Source organism: Aquila chrysaetos, chromosome 4, assembly GCF_900496995.4.
Source record: "Aquila chrysaetos chrysaetos chromosome 4, bAquChr1.4, whole genome shotgun sequence".
Lineage (NCBI taxonomy): Eukaryota > Metazoa > Chordata > Aves > Accipitriformes > Accipitridae > Aquila > Aquila chrysaetos.
The window spans coordinates 48,290,943-48,311,726 of NC_044007.1; the positions used below are offsets into that span (position 1 = coordinate 48,290,943).

At 37.3% G+C, this 20,784-nt stretch overlaps 1 protein-coding gene across 4 annotated transcripts in view; it reads left to right on the forward strand.

Moving 5' to 3' along the window:
* Window positions 1-20,784, forward strand: part of TRAPPC8 (trafficking protein particle complex subunit 8) — a 57,904-nt gene extending 37,120 nt beyond the window's left edge. For 2 of the 4 annotated variants that reach the window (XM_030011870.2, XM_030011873.2), the window contains 10 exons: window positions 802-949; window positions 2,260-2,356; window positions 3,226-3,294; window positions 3,405-3,445; window positions 5,154-5,339; window positions 6,892-6,993; window positions 14,331-14,378; window positions 15,816-15,961; window positions 17,538-17,627; window positions 19,741-20,784. In XM_030011870.2, coding sequence (XP_029867730.1) covers window positions 802-949; window positions 2,260-2,356; window positions 3,226-3,294; window positions 3,405-3,445; window positions 5,154-5,339; window positions 6,892-6,993; window positions 14,331-14,378; window positions 15,816-15,961; window positions 17,538-17,627; window positions 19,741-19,975 — 1,162 coding nt within the window. In that variant the 3' untranslated portion in view covers window positions 19,976-20,784. The remainder of the gene's footprint in view (window positions 1-801; window positions 950-2,259; window positions 2,357-3,225; window positions 3,295-3,404; window positions 3,446-5,153; window positions 5,340-6,891; window positions 6,994-14,330; window positions 14,379-15,815; window positions 15,962-17,537; window positions 17,628-19,740) is intronic. The other 2 variants (XM_030011872.2, XM_030011874.2) reach the window with 1 other exon arrangement.

Here is a 20,784-nt window from a genome sequence, read left to right on the forward strand (position 1 = left end):
ATTATTTTCCCTCCTAAAACAAATATTGCATGAAGTTTCGGCGTATTTAGTAGGTAATGCATATCAAATTTTTACATGTCTAATGTTTCCAAGTGGAAGTTATGGTAACACAAAGCTTCTGTGTGGGGAAAAAACTCATGTGTTTCGATGGTGTCCAAGAATGGAAGTCTACTCATCTTTAGAAAAACAGGAAGATAACTTTTACAAAGGGCTTGCTGGCCTGGAGGTTGCGTGTGTCTGGAAAAAGGCAGAGTAGTGACGGTTCTAGAAGTAAACTTTCAAGATTCTCAGTTCAGGGGAATTTGTTGAATGCAGTGGTATTCTGTCTAAATGCTTTTTAGTAAACATTTATGCAGGAGATGTGACTAACTAGTGGGCCTTTTATGGTTTATTTACTCAAACCCTCAAATTTCCAAAGCGTCGGGTGGCATTAAATAGCATAATGATATCCCTGTACCGATACATGCCTGTTTGCTTTCACTGGGCCAGTTACCTTACATCAGAAATATTTCTGATGTATTTTTTGTCATGGTGACATGTGAACCTTTTTCTCCAGTGTTTCAAACTGGCTAAGAGACTGCATGTTTGAACAGCACCTATCCATGCAGCATGATTGTTAAAAATAATATAGTCTTGATAGGAAGCTAAAAAGAAAAGTGTATCTTTGGTTGAAAGAAGTAAATTGTCTAATGGCCTTAATGTTGATGACAAACATAAAAGCTAAACTTCTTGATGACAGGTTCTGGACAGCAGTCCTGGTTGTTCAGAATGTCTTTTCTTCTTTTTCCCCCTCCTTCCTAGTCATAGAGTATTAAGGCACACTGCAGTTATTTGTACTAGCCGGTCTCTGCATATTCGAGCTACTGTCTGCAGAAGTAATGCACTTGAAGATGAAGAAGGCAGAGGGGACAATATGTTGGTGTTTGTGGATGTAGAAAATATCAATACTGTAAGTTCTTATTTTTAATAATCTATTCTAAAGCTTAGTAGATGTGTAGGTGTCACCAGCAGAACCAAGACTTAAGTGACAGGCTTTTTTACAACTACTTTGTAAATGCTAAGTAAACCTTGTGTATTTGATCATTCCAGTTAATGTTGGAAAGAGCGTACTAACATTAAGTTATATCTCAACTCTCTGGAAGTCTGCTATAAATCATCTCTATCCTAAGCAAATTCCAGTACTGTAGTGTAGAGTCTTTTTTCTTTTAGGAAGATTTATTCCAAATTCATGAATGTTCTTGATGATCACAATTTTCAAGGTAATTCTGAATTAGACGACCTGTGCCCCCTGCAACGTTTCAGTGAAAATACTGGTAGAATTAGTGGTAATGTGAAGTCAAAATTTAATTTCCAACTTGAAGGAGGCTTCTATGTTTACATTTATTACCAAACTCTAAAAGACATTTTTGTAAATATAATCCAAATACAGATATGTCTGTTGTGATCTGTTGACTTAGCAAAGCAGATGCAAATATTTCAGTTTATCATACCATGCTAGTTTAAATTTACTCATTTTTTGGTAAAGCTGCTCCCATTTTTTCAACTACAAAGCAAGGTAATCGAATCCTCTGTTTATAGAATTCCTAGACACTTAGCTGGTAGTGGGATCACTGAGCTGATTTGTCATTTTGTTTTAAAGGTGTGTATACTCCATCGTTTCTTTAGCTACTAAAGTGAATATTGTCCCCTCCTTCTTTGAGGAGGAAGGAATGTTTTATAAAGTACTTACCAAGTTAACAGATAACATTGTGTGAGACTTAATTTTCCACTACCACCTCACTCTTTCCAAGAAAGGAAACCAACCCCAAAAGCTACTTTTCATTGTGTATAGATTAAAAAAAAAAAAAAAAAAAAGCTTGTATTTTTGGGATTTATGACCTAGCAATGTTCCTAAAGTGATCTTGGAAACTAAGTGGTCTTGCGGACAGTGTTCTGCATTGGAGTTAAAAGCCTAGGTTTTATAGTAGTCACCTTAATCTAAAATACTAGCTTGCAGGTATTTTTCTGGGGGATCTTTGTTTCCTTTTCGTGTGGCTTTGTTCACTGGAACTGGAAGTTGCTGTGAGCTGGCACTGTTGTTTTATGTTACAGTGGGTATTAAATCTCTTCTTGTTTCTTAGTACTGTATTACGGATGGTGTGAATAATGAGTTAAATTAAGATTCTAAAAGTGCCACCTTACAATGAACACTTACTATGTGATGTAGAACATCACAATTGTGACTGGTCTTATTTGACATAATTTTTGTTTCTTCCTTAGAGTGAGACTGGTGTTAAAGAATTTCATATAGTGCAAGTTTCAAGTAATAGCAAGCACTGGAAGCTTCAAAAATCTGTTAAAATCTCTGAAGACAAAGGTGTGTATCTTTTATCACCAAAAGGATGGCAAGTCTAGCTTCTGCCTGAGAAGAACAGTTAAAAGAATCTTAGAAGGAGTTGAATTTGGCTTTCAGAATAATTACTTTCTAAAAACTTCATATCCCTTTCAAACATACTACAGCCCTTCTTTTGTTAGTGTTTCAAGAAAAATATATTGACAGATAACTTTCAGACTTCATTAATTTTAAAAATCTGTTTAACATACAGATAGATTATTTCTGTGATGTAGAGAAATCCATGTCTGGGTTGGCTGATAACTTGCCTCACAAGAAATATGTTTGAGTTTCTTTACTTCTAGTTATTTACATCAGTGTTAAATTTAACTGATCAACAGAATATTTGACAAATGCTCTATTCAATTACTAGAAATATACCAGAATTGCTAGTGCTGTATCCTGCCTTAGCTAATATAAGCTGCTAATTTTTGAAGAGGCTAACTATCCCAGGCAAAAAAAAAAGTGCTGTTGCTGTATCTAACAAATGTTATTTTTACTTGTATGCTGACATTTTATGTATTTAAAAATTAGTCTAGACATGTATTCCTCTTGTATTAATATTGAGGGTGAACCAGTCAGATAAACTGAATCTTTTGTCTTCTGTTCCTTCCTTCTTTCTCTGTATCTCCTTTATGTATTATGGCTCACTTCCTGCTCTAGAAGTAGATGGAAGGGGTCAGCAGAAAATGCATCTTCTTTACTACCATGCAGTTGCTCTGTTTGATTAGTTATGCTTCTTGAGTATCATCAGTGTTTCTTATTTGTGAAGTTTAAAGGCTGACTTTTGGCTAATGAGGAGGGACTCTGATTGTGTTGAGGGGGAAAAAAATCTTGTAACCTTTTTCTTTCAGATACTAAACTCGCTAGCAGAGAGCGAGCGAAGTTATGCTTTAAAGCAGTAAGGTGCAAAAACTCAGAAGGTAGGTTCTGTCCTGAATGTGGTTAACTTTTTGTTACTATTTGGATGCTGTATGCTGAAGTTGTGACTTCTCATGATGCTGAAACAATGCCCTCTCTTTTTATCCCTTAGAAAATTACACATTTGCAGACATTGTCTTTGGAAATGAACAGGTAGGTGAATGCATACAACTGCATATTTTGTCTTGTGCAAGGTGTCCCTGTCATGTGCAAGTATCCCACTGAAAGCCTTTTTTTAAAATTTAAAAATGGGAATAGTGCTTTCATAGTTGGGAAGTTGAGTTTTGCATGCCAAAAACTACTGGTCTTCTAGGTCAGCTCTCTTTGGAAAAAAGAGAAGGTAAGGTAGCATAGGCTAGTGGATAGTCGGGTATTTTATGTTCCCAACTCCACAGCTGAACTACTTTGGGAGCACATTGTGATGCTAACTTCTTTGCCTAATGTTCTTCCTTCCTTTCCAACTCTTCAGAGCAGTTCTTCTGCATATTTCCCAGCCCTCTAGTTTTCCAGTAGAGATCTGTGGATGTCAGATTCTTGTTCTATTGTTTTTTCTTAATTGTATTTTTACTAAGATAAGTTAAAAATTCTAATTACAGCTTATTCTAAAAATAATCTGGAAACCTTTAGTTTCCAGAATTTCAAAACTACTAATGTAGGTTGCAGTCAGTTCAAGGATTCTGTTTCTTTTGATTTTTCTTTAAAAAGTTTAACATTCTAGACTACTATGGTCTCAGTCTCTTTAAGTATACAGGTATCGTCTGAAGAAGAATCCTTTTAGCAAATGATCTTGGTACAGCAAATGCTTTCCCCAAACCTGAGGAAAGTAGGCCTCTTGCATCAGATCAGAAATCTACATTAGCATAGTGGATTTAATTAGCTGGATGTCAGATTGCTTGTTTTATGCTGAGTGTACATTTTCCATATATGTATCCAGCTCTTAAAAGCCAGAGAAAACTTACTGACTGCTATTTCATTTTATAGGCATATAAATTGAAGTTAGGACTAAAAATCTGAGGTAGATGATCCCTGTTTGCATTTTTAAAGTTGGATGAGCTGCATGAACTTCAGCCTTCTTGTAAGAAAATATTCTCTAATGGGGGGATGGGGCCCTCCCTTCTAGACAGTTACTCCAAAAGCAGATTGTCTCCCTGGGTATGAGTATTCTACTAATGCAACCATTAGCAGCTCTGCAACAGCATGTTCTGGAAAGGCTAACATTTTTGAAAGAGGGGTTAGCAAGATAAGTAAGAAACTAGGCTTCCTGTCTTCAAGTATCATTGCTGTCAGTCTTAAAACCACTGCTTCCTTATCAAGCTTTTGGTGTTGAAAAAGCTCAGCACAAATGGTGACAAACAGCACAGTACTTCTGGCTGTGCCAGTTATACATGGGGAATATGCTGTGCAATCTATTATCTTTGCTATTGCTAGCAAAATGTATGTTCCTAACTTTGATAAATAATTCTAGCTAACATGAGGGGAATATTAATAAGCAATAATGATTTGCATGTGAGTTAGTCTGTGAGTTAGTTGGACACTTCGGCTCTCTCCACTACACTTAATTTATCACAGTAGGCTGTTTGGTAATAATCGAAGACCTTATTTCCAAGTTTGGTATTTGTAGTTTGAGGCCAATAATCTATTGCTCTGTTTCCCTATGTTACCTTAGACAGCTCATTAGGTAGGGCTGATCTCTAACAGGACAAGCATGGAAACCAGGATGTGTGGCATCCTGTAGGTTTGCAAAGGGAAGCAAAGCAAGATAATGGAACTGAAATCCTACAGTGATGAGCTCTGTTAGACTAACTTGTGTCAGCTTGCATTCTGTTCTGAGAGCACTCTTTCTTGCTTTTTTTTCTTGCAGATAATAAGTTCAGCCAGTCCTTGTGCAGACTTTTTTTTTCAAAGCTTATCCTCTGAATTTAAAAGAACACATGTGCAATCTCATGCTCATGCATCTCAAAGGGCTGCAAAACAATCATTTGATGAGACAGTCAGATTGATACAACAATGCAGTGAAGTTGATTTGAACATTGTTGTACTGTGGAAGGTATGTATGGTTGTGGCCTTTGTAGTAATTTGGCCATGAAATATAACTATTAGAAAATAATTTAAAATGGCATCCTGAACTTTAAAGCATACTCATACAAAATTTGTGGATGAATTTTTTTTTTCTGAAAACTTGCAAATGAACTAAAACGGTGTCAAGAAGCAAAGACAGTCTTAATAGCTGTTACTGTAATAAGTATGCTTAAGTGGTTTTACATTACTGTTGTGGTTTAAGCCCAGCCAGCAACAAAGCACCACAAAGTTGCTTGTTCACTCCTTCCCCTGCCCGGTGGGATGATGAGGAGAAAATACAAAGAAAAGCTTGTGGCTCAAGACAAGGACAGGGAGGGATCACACACCACTTATGGTCACAGGCAAAAGACAGGCTCAACTTGGGGAAAAAACAAAATCAATTTAACTTATTACCAATCAAATGAAAACCTTAGAACACCTTCCCCCCAACCTTCCTTCCTTCCTGGGCTCAACTCCACTCCTGGTTTTCTCTACCTTCTCCCCCCAGCAGCACAGGGGGACAGGGGATGGGGGTTGTGGTCAGCTCATCACATGTCTCTGCTGCTCCTTCCTCCTCAGGGGGAGGACTCCTCACTCTTCCCCTGCTCCAGCATGGGTTCCCTCCCACAGGAGACAGTTCTCCATGAGCTTCTCCAACATGGTTCCTTCCCATGGGCTGCAGTCCTTCACGAACTGCTCCAGCGTGGGCCCTTCCCATGGGCTGCAGTCCTTCAGGCACAGACTGCTCCAGCGCGGGCTTTCCCATAGTCACGGCCATCTTTGGGGGCATCCACCTGCTCCAGTGTGGGGTCCTCCCCGGGCTGCAGGTGGGCATCTACTCCTCTGCTCACCTCCGTGGGCTGCAGGGGGACAGCCTGCTGTCTCACCACGGGCTGCAGGGGCATCCCCTCCTCTGGGGCACCTCCTCCCCCTCCTTTGCTGACCTGAGTATCTGCAGAGGGGTTCCTCTCACATTCCAATCCCCTACTCCGCTGCAGGTTTCCCTTCTTAAATCTGTTATCCCAGAGGCACTACCACTGTCACTGATGGGCTCGGCCTTGGCCAGAGGTGGGTCCGACTTGGAGCTGGGGGAGGTTCTAGCAGCTTCTCACAGGAGCCACCCCTGCAGCCCCTCCCCTGCTCCCAAAACCCTGCCACACAAACCCAAAACAATTACTCTGGATGCACACAGTTCTTGTAAGTTCTCTTTAAAGAGAAAATTCTGAAGTCTCAAACCAAGAGATTTGTTAATGCTTGCTTTTATCAGAACTGTAAGAGTGACCCAGTCTGCTTTGAGGAAGAGGATCTCATTTACCAGAATGCGAATATTAAGTAGTGGAAATTGGCAGTCTAAACTTCAGTGGTTGTCTGTGCTTGCAAAATTAAAAACATACACATAAAATAAATACATGTCAAGCTAGCCTTTAGGTTTTGAACAGTACAACATCTTCCACTTAAGTCAGGAGGAAAGTCAGTAATTCTGTGTTATGAAGCTTATGATTGTTTCTGGTCTGCTAATGTCTTTCTATTATATTCTGTAGGCATACGTTGTGGAAGACAACAAGCAGCTTATTTTGGAGGGCCAGCATCATGTTGCCCTTAATACAGTTGGGAAGGAGGCTTTTTCCTTTCCTCAGAAGCAGGTAATCTAGTGTGAAGTTTTCGTTTACAATTGCTTCTTTCCCGAAATAGACTTGATGTGTTTTCTTGTAAATAAGTGGAGTCACTTTGGGTGCTTCTGTAGAATCTAACATCAGATACGTGTTATTACTAAATGATTCAGACTTCAATTTTGATAAGTCATCTATATTGAAATAGCTAGGCTCAGTTTAAAGATGAGAAAAGCAATATACAAGTATACTGCTATGCTGTTGTTGCTGTAAACTGTTCTGTGGTATTTCAGGGTAGAACTAGGAGCTTATTAATGGTATTAAGTCAAAGTTAATGATTATTTCATAACAAAGTTCATAGTAAAATGGTGGTATTATTTTTGAGTGTTACAAAATCAATTTTACAATTTCTACTACTATGTGCAACTTTAAAGTGACAACCTGTAGTGTAAAATGTTAGAACAGCAGAAATGCTGGAGCAGTTAAAAAGACATTGAGAGCTCCATTGGAATTGATCAATTAATAGCATATTATTTCACTTTGAAGTTTATAGCCTGTCTGATTGTTCAAATAAAATAGCATCTGTAAGAAACTGGTGGATGTCTCCTGGTACATGAATCAGTAACAGCTATGGAAGCTATAGATAAGTTTCTGTAAAAACATCTATGCTATATGCAATTTGTGTGTAAAGACTAATGTGCAAAATAAAAAAGAAAAGTCTTGTACTTGTTTAGTTTTCTGCTGAGCAGTACATTGCTGTTCCTTCTTGCTTGGGTGCCATTCTCATTATGTTTTTAGCAATGTTACAAACATCGTATATAGCTTTTAGTGAGCTCTTACTCAAAGTTACAGAAAATAGTACTATACGTTATTGTTTTCTTGACAAAATTATAGGTCAAATGTGTCTTCCTATAAATATCATGCTATAACGCAAGTAGTGAATTACTCTGAAGCTGTGCACTTGGCTTTGGTTCATAAGCCTTTAAGTATTTTTACATCATTAAGATGATTTTTCCATTTACTTCTTTGTGCTGTGAAATAGATGGGAATAGGTCGAAAGGGGCATGTAGTTTGAGCTAAACTGGCTGGTGTTCATTGGTGAAAAATAGGAAAATGTTAAGTTCCAATGTCTGAAGATGACTTTTTCACTTAACACATGCCACACATCACCCCCCCCCCCCCCCCCCCCCCCCCACCGCCCCAGAAAAAGCCTTTGCACATGTGGACTCGAGTTGTGCTGAGCCATACTAGGCTGTATTAATCTAATGACAACTGCCCACTCTGGTATTATCTTTCCTGTCTTAAGGTGTATGTAGAACAGTAGGTCACACTATAGACATCTAAAGTTAGGAGAGAAAACACTATGGACTTCTACTTCTGATGTCACTGAAGTCTGATTCTAGCAAATGGGTGGGAAGAGAAGAGGTAGGAATGAATCACATCTGCATCCTAAAATAAACAAATGACTGAATAATGCTAGGGGTAGAAATTAACATTTCTTGTTGATTGCACTGGAACTCTAGTTGTCTGCATCAAGTTCAGTTACAAACTAAAAAACTAATTCTGGCACCAGCAACAAGGGGGATCCAGATGTACCCTCAATTTGTTTTGAGGAATACATGCTACTATTAGCATTCTTTGTCTATAACCTGTTTCTCATCAACTATTATTATTATTACAACTATGTTCAGATAGATGCTACATTGATTATTCTATTCACTTTCTTCAGTGTAAGGAACATACTTCTGTTGAAGTATTCTGTACCTTGGTTGGAAGCAAAGATGCATCTGCATTGTGATGCAGTTGAAATCTGGTATAAGAGTAACGGTGGTTGTTTTTAATAAATGTGTAAGTTCTGTGTCCTCGTGGTAACCAAAGTCCAGATTTAACTTGGATTTTAAGAGCCTGTAATCTCAGGACTGCTAAGGATTGAGAAATTTCATATGCTTACATACTACTTTTTTTTTTTTTTTTTTTTAATTTGCACTTTATACTGTGAGGATTGTAAACCCCTCTGAGATGGGAGGTGAGGTATAACAAATTACATGATTTGAGACTTTGTAGCAGTTTACTTCGTTCATTCCACATTTAAGAATTAAGAGAATCCCCAAAATAGGATTAAATGAAGCTAGGTAGAGAAAATAATATACTTAATAGATTAAGGATTGCATATCATCTTTGAATGATCTTTTTCTTGCATTAAAGTTAGACAAGCAGTGAAAAGCTGTGGGGGGGGGGAATCTCAAACCCAAACATTACTTCTAACTTAATGTTTTCAGTATATAGTTTTGAGACTTACAATGTAACATTCAAATAGTTTTGTCTTGTAATCTGTATTTATTCTCTAAGTCATAAACAGGGTTGGAAACTTTAGACTGTTCCTGAATGTCTTGTGCTGACAGTATAGAAGTTAGTTGTTTTCTGTGGTCTAGACAGCAGAGGGAGATGGAGATGCGTGCTTTTTACCAATGCATATTGGTTACCCGTTCTTAAATGATAGAGGGCTGCTCAGATCTGAAAAAATAAATTTATTTGCAGATTCTGAACAGGGTGTCACCTAGGATGTAAGAGTCCACTCCCTGCATTTCTTGCTGTGTTCTATTTGTTGCTCCTCTTCAGCGACTTTCTTCTTGACTTGAACTGCTTCTGCTTCATGCTGTTGCAGCCAGCAAAGGAATTTATGTCTGTCTGGCTATACAGCCATCCCCAACCAAGAACAGTCTCACAATAGACATGAAGAAAACACAAAGATTATTTCTCTCTGCACCCCTTTTATTTTAATTTTTTTTAGCCCTCTAAGGAAAGTCTCAAATCTTACCTGACTTCATCAAATAACTACACTGAACAAATCAAGATAGCTTGCTTTATATTTTAGTTAAATTCTATGTACTGGTTGCTTCTGCTGCTTTGTCAATTATAGTATATCTCAGACTAATTCTTTGCCAGCTTTTAAGGGTTTAGTTTGGATTTATAGAAGCTTCTAGAACTTTTCAGGGAAACAAAGCTGCAGTAAAGCACTGTAGTACAAGAGCAGTAGATCTGTATTCATTGGCACCTTTATGTTTCTGAAGTTCTTCCAGCAGTTGCTGGTAGATTGGTAGTTAGGTGCACTGATGTAAAGTAACCTTTATTGTATGTCTAAGCTAAGATGTTAGACTGCTGACTGAGATGCAGGGACAGGTGGTTACTTCTGCTTGGTTCATTGTGGAACATGTAATGCATACAACAGGGATGTGGAACAGACACCAGGATGTGATTATTCCTGTATTGCAGTAGCATAACTTGCCACAGAATTTGATAAAATCAAGATAAAACCTCTGGTTTCTATAGAACACCAGTGGGGCTTGGGGGAGGCCTAAAATATTTTTCTGGGTAAAATTCCTGTGTGTACTAGCATAAAAAGAAAGAAAACAGTAAAATTCTATACAAATTTTACTTGGATGCTCAAATGCATGTGCTTCCTTCCCATGTCTGTTAAAAATAGAATTATAAATTCTAAACTTTTCTAACCAAGACAATGATAACTATGATTTTGACACTTACTGGTTTTCTGTCATTGAATATAGGGGGTTTTGTTGTTGTTTACACTGCAGGGTTTTTTATGTGTTTAACTAAATAGCATTGCTTTTGAGTATAGCTTACTGGATGTAGACTTGTCAGGTGATGTGATGAACTACTTACATCTTTATGTTCTAGAAGTTTGGAATCATAACACATAGTATGCTTGAAGGAACACTTAAAGAATATTGACTCAGTTAAATATTTCTTTGTTTCATACAGAAAGCTCTCTGAATAATCCTTTCTCACTTGTATTTTTGAAAAAAATGGCCTTTTGCTAAAGGTAGGGAAAAAATGCTAAATATAGTTTATTTCTTTGAATCAGAAACACAAAAGGAGCCACAAAGTTGATACGTTATAGTCACTAGCAACAATATGTGAAGAATAAATCACATAAGGTGTTAGTAAAGTGAATAGGTCTGAACAGATGTGTTGGCAGTAGGTGTTTGAGTCCAAGTAGTAAAAGCCTCACTAATAAAAATTAGCTGAGTATTTGTAAGTAATGGCCATTCTTTTTTTGACAACAATACTGCTATGGGTTCTGTTTCTCTTCTGAAACTTGCTTTCAGGAATCGGGTTGTTTTAACTGAAGGTCAGCTTATGATTGCATCCAAAATACAGCTATTCTGTCTCTTGTTCTTGACCTCTCTACCTTAACTTAGTAAAGGGACAAAAACTTCAAATACTTTAAACATCCATTCACAGTCAGGGCTGTTGATCGATATTATTTCTTATTGCTGTCTCCCATATTTTTCTGATCTGGTGAACTCAATCCAAAAACTCCAAAGGAAAAGCACTGTGTGATATGGCGGGATGGAGGTAGTAGTGTGGAGCCGGGGCATTTGCCACACTTCTGATTGGCAAAGACTTCATAGTGGAAGGTGAGAAGCAGTCTAGTAGAGGCTTGTTACTTGGGCTTGCTGGCGTGCTGGGTATAGTGCACCCATATGTCTGAAACACATTAGCATGTGAGCGTAAACTTAGTTTTGACTGAAGTCTGGATGAGAAAGCGTCTATGAGTGTGTTTTACTTCAGGTGTACCTTTTTTTAAGATACCATCTCCATTTACAGCCCTCTGTTTTCACTGTGAAGTGGTCTTGTAATGTGCTAAGTGGATACCTTCCAGGCAGATTTAATCTGGATGTGCTCCAGGACTGCATGTGATGTGCTTCGGGGCTGCTCAATCCGTCTTGTGGATTAGACCAGTGCTAGCCCAAAGTAAAATCCATAAAATGCATACAGCATGGATGCAGACTTTTTGGCAGTGTTTCACTTCGGACATGATAATTTTTAGTAACACTGCTTCGTAATCTAGATGCAGCTTGGTGAGGCAGCAACAGTTTGGTTGGAAGTAGGAATTTCTGAAAGGTAGGAGTGGGTAAGGTTTAAATAACTTTTATTTTTCCTAACAGTGAATTAGTGGAAGTGACATCTTGTGCTAGTTCAGAATTTTTTTTTACAGAACGCATGGGAAGGGATACTTGAATCAAACACAGATTGTTGGAATGGATTTAAGACTTTCTTTAAACCAGATTGGTGGAAGGAAAGCAAAATTCTTAAGGGTAAACAAGAGCTGAAGTGTACATTCTCCACCCTGTTGTATCAATTAATGTACCACTTACTGTACCAATTTGGGAGGACTGGCTTATGATATTGTTATGAATGAAATATTCCAAATAGCTGAAAAACTACATCTGTTGCTTTATCCATTGATGGACTGCAAAGCTGCTGATATTTGTGTTTTCAAATGCATTATCACTGGTGTCTTAGTAAAATGCTGTTCCTGGAGTTGTCATTTCTATAGTTAGGAGCTAGAATGAATATAGATGAGTCACATGGTGAAGGAAACCAACTTAAAACTGAGGTTTTAAAATGGGAGTTCTCTGATCTAAGACGGGAAAGGGAGAAAGACACATCACCTAAGATCTCACTTTGTCTCACTCTTCTTCTATTGCTTCCATGTATTCTGCTTTCACTTAAACTTAGTGTTGTTCAAGAGTTTACTGTCTAGGTTTTCTTCTGTGCTGTGCATATTGGTCCCTCATACTTGACCGAGCATGTTAATAATCCTTTTGGCTATGTGTAACTTGTGATTTATCGGGCAAATATGCTGAATTTCCATACAACTTGCACATCAAATTGCAGTGGTTAACATTTTATGGTGTGTTTAAGAGCACATTGACCCAGTCATTGATAAGATTGTTTTAGAAATTGAAAACTTTAAGTTGTCTGATATTACGTAGAAAAATCCTTTAAAATAACTGCGTGTGAAGATACTATCACTTTCATCCATGTGATAGAAAGGAAGAACTTTTCAATTTGAAAGTGCATTCTAAGAGATTAAAGAATGTATTATGGACAGACCTGTCTATTGCATCTATCAGATAATGCAAAAGATGCTTTGAATGGTGTAAATGTTGAATTTTCTAACTTTTAGCTTAGTACGGTTTCAGGAGATACCTAAAACCAGTGTGAATGTCTAATACGCAGTTTCAGAAGTATAAGTAGGGTTACCATGTAACTTTGTTTCAAAGTAGCAAAACATCAGACTCTAAAGGACTTTGCTTTTTTGTAACTACTGAATAAGTGAATATGTTGAGATAATTCTACTTGGAAGAGCAGGCTTGTGTCTAGTTTTAAGTATCTTTCTTTGAAGCTGGCCTTTGTAGATGGTTTGGGGTAGCAGAAAGCTTTCTAAAAATAGAAGCATCTTTCCTAGCACCAACTGCACAGTTTGTAGGTGTTGGAAGGTAACTGTGGGAGCAGTGCGGTTCTGGTGCTACTGTCTGTTGTAAGTTTCTAGTAAAAAACCAAAAAGCTTAATGCAGCTATAAAATGTAAAACAATAACAAAAAGCACCCCCCCACCACCCCATACAGTTTTTCCAAACTGTTCTTATGATGAAGTCTTTCAGTCAAGCTTATCTGTACCTCTACCAGTATGTATGGATGAGACCTTCAAATTACACCTTAACCATTTTTTAAAGGGAGTACATTTACCATTGTTGTGGCCTTCTTGTGTGCAGTATATGGTGCTTGCTCTCTATTGGAGCCTGTGGCACTTCTGGAGACTTTGTGAGGAGCCATCATGGGTCAACAAGCAGACTTCAGGTGTCAGAACTTCTCTTTTTGCCTTTATAAAGGCAATACTCCATTCGGGCTGGTATTCTAGCAGTTCAGCAACAAAATACCACCTGTTTAATTCTTGGTTTGTTTTGCTTTGTTTCTAAGTGTAAACAACCAAAAGTCTTGAGGCTGCTATCTGCTTGGTGCATATTCTTGGAGGGAGGGTACAGGTGCCCAAGTAGGTATGGGTGTCTTTTTTTGTAGCCTTGATCCAATTTCCTAAGCTACAGAGTAGGGCAGGAGTTTAATGCATCCTTAAACCTAGCATTTCTTATTAGCTATCTCTAGGTAGCTCCCTGATCTGTATATACATCTTCTTGGTTACCATTCGGAAGTGCTTAATTCTCTCCTGAAGCATTATGTGAGAGAATCGCATACAAAAATGACATGTCTTAGCCTTTGTTCTAGGTACACAATTACAAAAAACCGTAGACTTTGAGCAGCTGAACTTGGAGACACAGACATCTTTTCTGAATCTGGTACCCAGAGGCTGGCTGGAATTTTTAGCTCTGTGGTGGTAAATGGTTAATCTTACTGCTTTCCAGTCCTTCAGTAGGGGTATAATACTAGAACTAAAGGTTTGAAATATTAATGGCACGCTGTGCTTTTACCAGTAAATGTTCCTGCTGCATTTCATGATGTTCTTGTCTGTTTGTAGAGATAAACCTTCGTATTTGTCTTTTGTAGGGTTTTAAAAAAATACTCAGGAATTCTGATTGGGAGGACTTGGAACAGGTAATTGACGCTAGGGCAAACTACAGTGTGTAGGATATTGAGATGTGGTTGAAGAGGGCATTGAATAATTGGTTGGACTGTAATTTGAGGGGAAAGATTAATTTAAATGAAAACCTATAATCTCATCTTTTGGAGGCCAGTGTGTTTCATGCTGTCAGTTTTCATCAAGTTAGATACCCATAGGGTAGGGTGGAAATACCAAATTAATTCATCACTTAAAATATATTTCATTGTTACTGTGAAATATCTTTTTTTTTTTCCCTTCTCAAATTACTTTAAATGCACCCCACCCCCTTTCTTTTCAAGAAGAAAGAATCGAAAGCTTGATAAAACATTTGATGTCATCCTGGTATTACCAGCACAGGCAAACAGTGGCTGAGACATTCACACTCCCAGTGTTTGTTATTTTGAGTCAGGTTTTGTTGCCTATAGTATTTCTTTTCAACTTAGAAGGTACAATCTACCACCCTTAAACAAATAGTATTACTTTCTTATGCTGTACTGACTTATTGGTGGCTTTTAAAAAATCTTCTTTCACTTGCTTTTAGTAGTCAGTCATACTTATTGCTGCAAATTCTTTTTTTTTTTTTTTTCTTTTAAGGTGGACTTCTTGCAGAATAGATTCATAGGGGAATAATGAAAGGCAGCCTCTTCCCAAATAAATCCTGTTTGCAAAACAAATTAGATGATGATGTTGGACAGAGTTACAGTAGTGCTGTAATGCTGGATCAAATGCAGCCTGATTGCCTCGTTTGGTGTTGCATCTTTCTGTACCATCTGACTTATTCTGCTTCAGAGATTGATTCTGCCCACAGGGTTAGGATGAATCCCAAGTAGTGTGTCAGTGCTTGTCTTGGGCTTTCAGCTGGGTACAAAGGTAACTTTCATATCTGCAAGAGCTTAGCATACAATTTTTGAGATATGCTGCATTATTAAATCCTTCTGTCATTGTTAGCGTGTTCCTATAAACTTCTGTTTGCTTTACTTTGGATCTGTTTTGGGAAACTTGGCTATTGGCTTTCCTGTTTTGAACTTCCCAGGGCAGGTGATGGAATTTTTTTTTTAGGTGCAGCTGCTGAATAGGGAACTGTTTAAATGCTGTCCCTTTTTCTTAGAAACAAAACCAAACCAAACACTAACAAACCACTGCAACAATGGCATGCCTTTGTGAAACTTGCATAGGTAGTGTTTTCACAGGCAGCTGTGAAGTCTCTGTCTCAAAAGATGGTAATGGATAAATCATATCAGTTCCTCCTCTAGCACACTTAAATAAAAACATATTGGAAAAAACTGTAAGCTTCGTGATGCTGTAGACTTAATTCCCTGGAGTTATAGTTTGTAATGGAAAATTATAGCTTCTGTGACTGGATTTCTTGTGTTGTGTTGCACAGTACCTTATGTCAATATTTTAAATGTCACTCTGAATTTGTGTTTCAGGAATTACCAGAAATGGTTCTCTTAAAGTTTTTTCGACCAGAAAACACACCAGTACCTGCAAGACCAACACCAGAGCAGCTTTCTAATCTTATCAAGACAAGTCTTCATTATCCAGAGTCTTTCAATCATTCTTTTCATCAAAAAAGGTTCGTGCAATGTTTTCTTTAGAAACTTTTGAAATATTTTTAATTTGGCATAAATAATGTTGAGAGATGCTATGTGGGTTACGATACAAAGTCTGGTGTGCAAGGGTGAAATCTTGCGCAATTGTTAAACTCACTGCTTCAGAATTGTATAGGTAAAATGGAAGTTTCATGTAGAGAAACAGGCTGTAATACCACAGTTGACAGTTTTAATGTTAACTAGTAAAGTTATTAAACTTACTGCAAGAAAAATAATTACTCTGCTGGCTTTGTGTTTATTTTTGGTGTCAGAGTAAACAGTGTGACTACTTTGAGGAGGTAGACAGAAAGTAAGTGGTACTTCTTAAGTCAAAAGAACTGCATATCTACATCTGACTTGCCAAGATTAGCTGCACATGGTTCTGATTTGTGTTGGAATGAAAGGTGGTAACAGTTTAGATCACTGGGGCTTGTCTCCTGGAAGAATATCAGAATTAACCTCTGTCAAAAACCAGACTGCTAGAGTGAATTAATTGGGGCCTGTGAAAGCCATGAGTCTTTCAAATTAAAATGATCTCAACAAAGCCCTCTGGATTCATTTCCAGGTATGAAGTGAATTGTACTTGAAACATAAAGCTACCTAGTTAGGTTTGTGTTGTTTTATCTGAGAACTCTACTGTGTTATACTTTTTTCTAGAATTTTGGTTAATATAAGTAAGTGGCCAAAAGAAAGGGATTTCTTTCTTAATAAAAATCTAATATTTAAACATTTTATAAGGTGGCATGTTTTAATGACAGTTACAAAGCATGCATTATTCCGGTAACAAGTTCATATCTTACGCATTTTAGTTGCTAATTGTTCTTTTCTTGCTAGTCAAGTTTAGGATATTTAAACTGTTAAGCAATGGCAAGGAATTCCAGTGACAGAAATCATTTGTTGCATACATAGAGCTGTTTCAACTGCAGTAGTTTGTGTACCTGCCTGTGGATATATTGGGGTCTTTCATGCTGCAGCATTTCTTATAAAAACAATCATACTAATGGTGAGCAAGCAGAATATCGACTAACTGTATTAGTTTTATTCAGGGTAAAGGCTTAAATTAACACCAAATGTGTATGTGCTTTCTGTTCCATTTGGGCACTGTTCTGGCTAAAACTTCAGGCCAGATGCCAGCAATTCCTCTACAGGAGACAGTGCAGAAGAAAAGTATCTAGACAAAACGCACTAAAAAGTGGTTCAGAGAGTAGCATAGTGGACCATGTTATCCCATTCTGAAATGTCTCTTGTCATAACAGTAGATTTCCTGTAAACTAGGTATTATTAATGATTTTACTAGTCTTTCTCAGCTGGATGAAGGAAGGTGGTAACTTCATCTGGCTCAATTGAGCCAATGCTGTTTGCCTCAATTAATAGCTTTTATTATAGGAAACTCTAGTCAATGTAAATGATTACATTGCTATGTACACTGACTGTTGCATAATAGATAACTACATGTTAATTTTATATTACTTGAAATTTATTTTTATTATTGAAGAGTATAATTAAGACTATCCAGAGTAAGACTTTTTTCCTTTACTATGGAACTATTTCTCTTTGCAGCCTCTGTCTGGTACCTGTCACTCTCCTACTTTCCAATTGTTCCCAGGCTGTTGTAGATGTAATGATTGATTTGCGACATAAAACAACAAGGTAACATGTGAATATTAATAAAACTGTATTTTTTGAGACTGCTTCCTAGTTTTGGGGAGTGTTGTAATCTTTTAACTGTATTGAGTATCTAGAACATGATTTTTTTCAACAGGGGCTTCTTTCATAGAATGGAAGATGATAAAGTAAAGGCTTCATACAGTCAAATGGGAGTCTTCAGTCAGTGCTCAGTTTTACTTTGCTTCTGACGGTTGCTAAGACAGGACCTTGAACTGTGGCTCTTAAATAGTTAAACTCTGCAGATCTTTTCTAGGAAAGTGGAAGTGCTTTTGAACTAGTGAAATATGAACTTCAGCAACCTTATTTTATTAAACATATGTTGTGGGGTTTTCATTTTTAAAATATCAAGTAATTTGTAGAAAACTTTTGAAGTTTAAAGAAGTATTTCCTTGTGCAATTTAGCTTAGTATAAGATGTCATTGAACCTTAGGTGTTTTTAAGACTTCACCTCGGTTTATCAGTTGATTCTTATGACTGGCTTTTTGCTTAGAACTGTAGTATTATGTATGAAAATATTAGCACTGAGGAAAAGTTTTGTTAATTGTTTCTAAAAGTTTTACTAAGGATTCTGTGGGAGAGAGAATTCTGTACCATGATACACCATTGTTAATTTTTCCACATCTGTTAACTCGTATTTCGGGTGATACCAGCTCACCCCTGCCCCCCCCAGTAGACATAATGCTACTTGGTCTGCTTACCACAAAATAGACTCTGTGGGATCCCTGACTGAATGGCAGGAGGGGGAAGGCAGATTGTGAAGACATTGAGGTAGGCTTAGTCATGGGGAACACTTGCTTCTTGCCAACAGTCTGTCCAGAAAAGTAAGAAAGTAAAAGGCCAGGGCTTAACACACAGGTTCAGAAATAGAGAACAGAAGACTTAAGTCTGTTTTATTTATCAGTTGAGATTAGGAAGCTATTCACTGATCTGGTGTGTTTTCACAAGATGGTCATGCTTTGTTGTAAGTTGTTACGGTGTTGTAAGACATGTCTTTGAAAGGATAGTGTAGTCAAGTGCCTTGAAATGTCCTAAAAGCAAACAAAAAAATGAAACACACCTCCCACCCCCAAACCAATATATTAATTCAATGTCTCTAAAGCAGTGTATGTCCACATTGACTACTTCTGTGACATGCACTCTGATTTAACTTTAGTTCATGGGACAGGCCCAAGAATGCCTTATGTAGGGATTCCAAAACCTGTGACAATTAGGATCTTGTTACTATGTCTATTGTTAAGAGTTACGTGTCCATTATATAAAAAGCTAGGAATATACTGAAATTCATTATACATATATGTATGATTAATATTCTGTATATAGTTTAAGGTATATTGGGAACCAAAGAAATGTTTTAAACTTTTGTACTGATTCATCTGAGCCAAGGGGGAGAGCTGCTGTAAAGGAGTGTGTTAAGTGTGAGTCAAAGAACACTAAAAAGTGTTTGTCAAGAAGTAAGGACCCAGAGTTAAATTGAGCTAATGGGTGAACATAGGGATCCATGAAGATACCCAAGGGTACCTTAGGTACTCTGTCTCAATGTGTGTATGTTTGTGGGGATGGGTGTGTATGTGGATGTAGATGTAGTAGGAAAGAGGACATAGACATGACCTTTTTTTTTTTTTTTGAAGCTGCATTTAGCATCTTGATAAAATGTTAAGTGCAGTTCTGTCTTTATCTATGATGGCAGCTGTTATCCTTTCAAAGTCTAGCTTTGTCTTGCTAGAAGAACCTTAATCTCTTAAAGATAAGGGTGGTGATGTGGGAAACAAAGCAAGCATGATGCATTTGGGGAAGGCAGTGACTTAAGGGAAATTATTGCAGGCAGTAAAAAAGACTCAGTAGCTTTAAGTCATCAAAGATGACTGATGGTGGGCACTATCACGTCCAAAGACTGCCAGAATAGTAACTTAAGTTTCCAATTCCTGGCTTTTGAAAAGAAGTTTTTGGAAAGCATAAACAAGCATCTCTTTGTAAGGGGACAGTGATGGACACATAATGCATTCTGAAATCTTGGGGAAAACTTGTGGTTGAGGGAATCATGTAAACTGGTATGTATGCTTCGAATACAGAGAAATAACTTTGCCTTCTTTTTCAGCCCAGAAGCACTAGAAATCCATGGATCTTTTACCTGGCTCGGGCAAACACAGTACAAGCTTCAACTTAAAAGCCAGGAGGTCTGTAGCTTGCAGCTGAAAGCTTGCTTCGTTCATACAGGTGTCTATAATCTCGGAACACCCAGAGTATTTGCCAAGCTAGCGGACCAAGTTACTTTGTTTGAAACAAGTCAGCAGAACTCCATGCCTGCACTGATTATTATCAATAATATCTGACCACTTCCTGAAAAATATCACACTAAAAGACAAAATAAATGGGATTCTTTTCTTATATTGCTGGTTGACATTTTGCTGCAGTTTTTGGAAATAGCACCTCAAACATCTAACTTGTTACTAAAGATTGTGTAGGAAAGAAAATAGTAAAATATTCAGATGACTTGTCAATTTGTTTCTCAATGCAACGCACGTTGGACTGAAAATACGTTTATCCTTTTATAATGTATTTCTTCTCTGGTAATTAAGATATTCATAACACAAAATACTCTTTAACTCCAAATCTGAACATATTTGTATGTCCTATGCCCTGTCAAAAATGCAGCTTGACTGCTGCTACAACTTCCAGCATGGTGTGTTAATATTTGTGGCTGTATTAGGATATGGTTCAGGAAGAAACCCTCATTGGCTTTTTTCCTGTCTGAAGCCATTAGTCATGATAAATCCCAACCTTACTGTGAAGTTCAATAAGGTGTCTCAAATCCATTTCTGTTTCTCAGTTCTTCAGTTTTAAAATTTTGGTTTGAGTTTTCATGTTTATGGAAACTGGTGATGTTTCAAGGTTTACATACAAGTCCCACCTAAGGTGTTTCAGAAATAATTCCTTCAACCAGTTTGAGTATTTTCTCATTCATCTCAACACAGAATGCACTATTTCACAACCATGAGATTGTCATTTAAATTGTCACTTGCTTTATTATGTAACTATAACAATTGATCTGTTTTAAAAAAAAAAAAGCTACTCAAGATTTTCAAGAAATGTATTATATTTATAACAAATGTACTGTAAATAGAATAAAACATACACCATA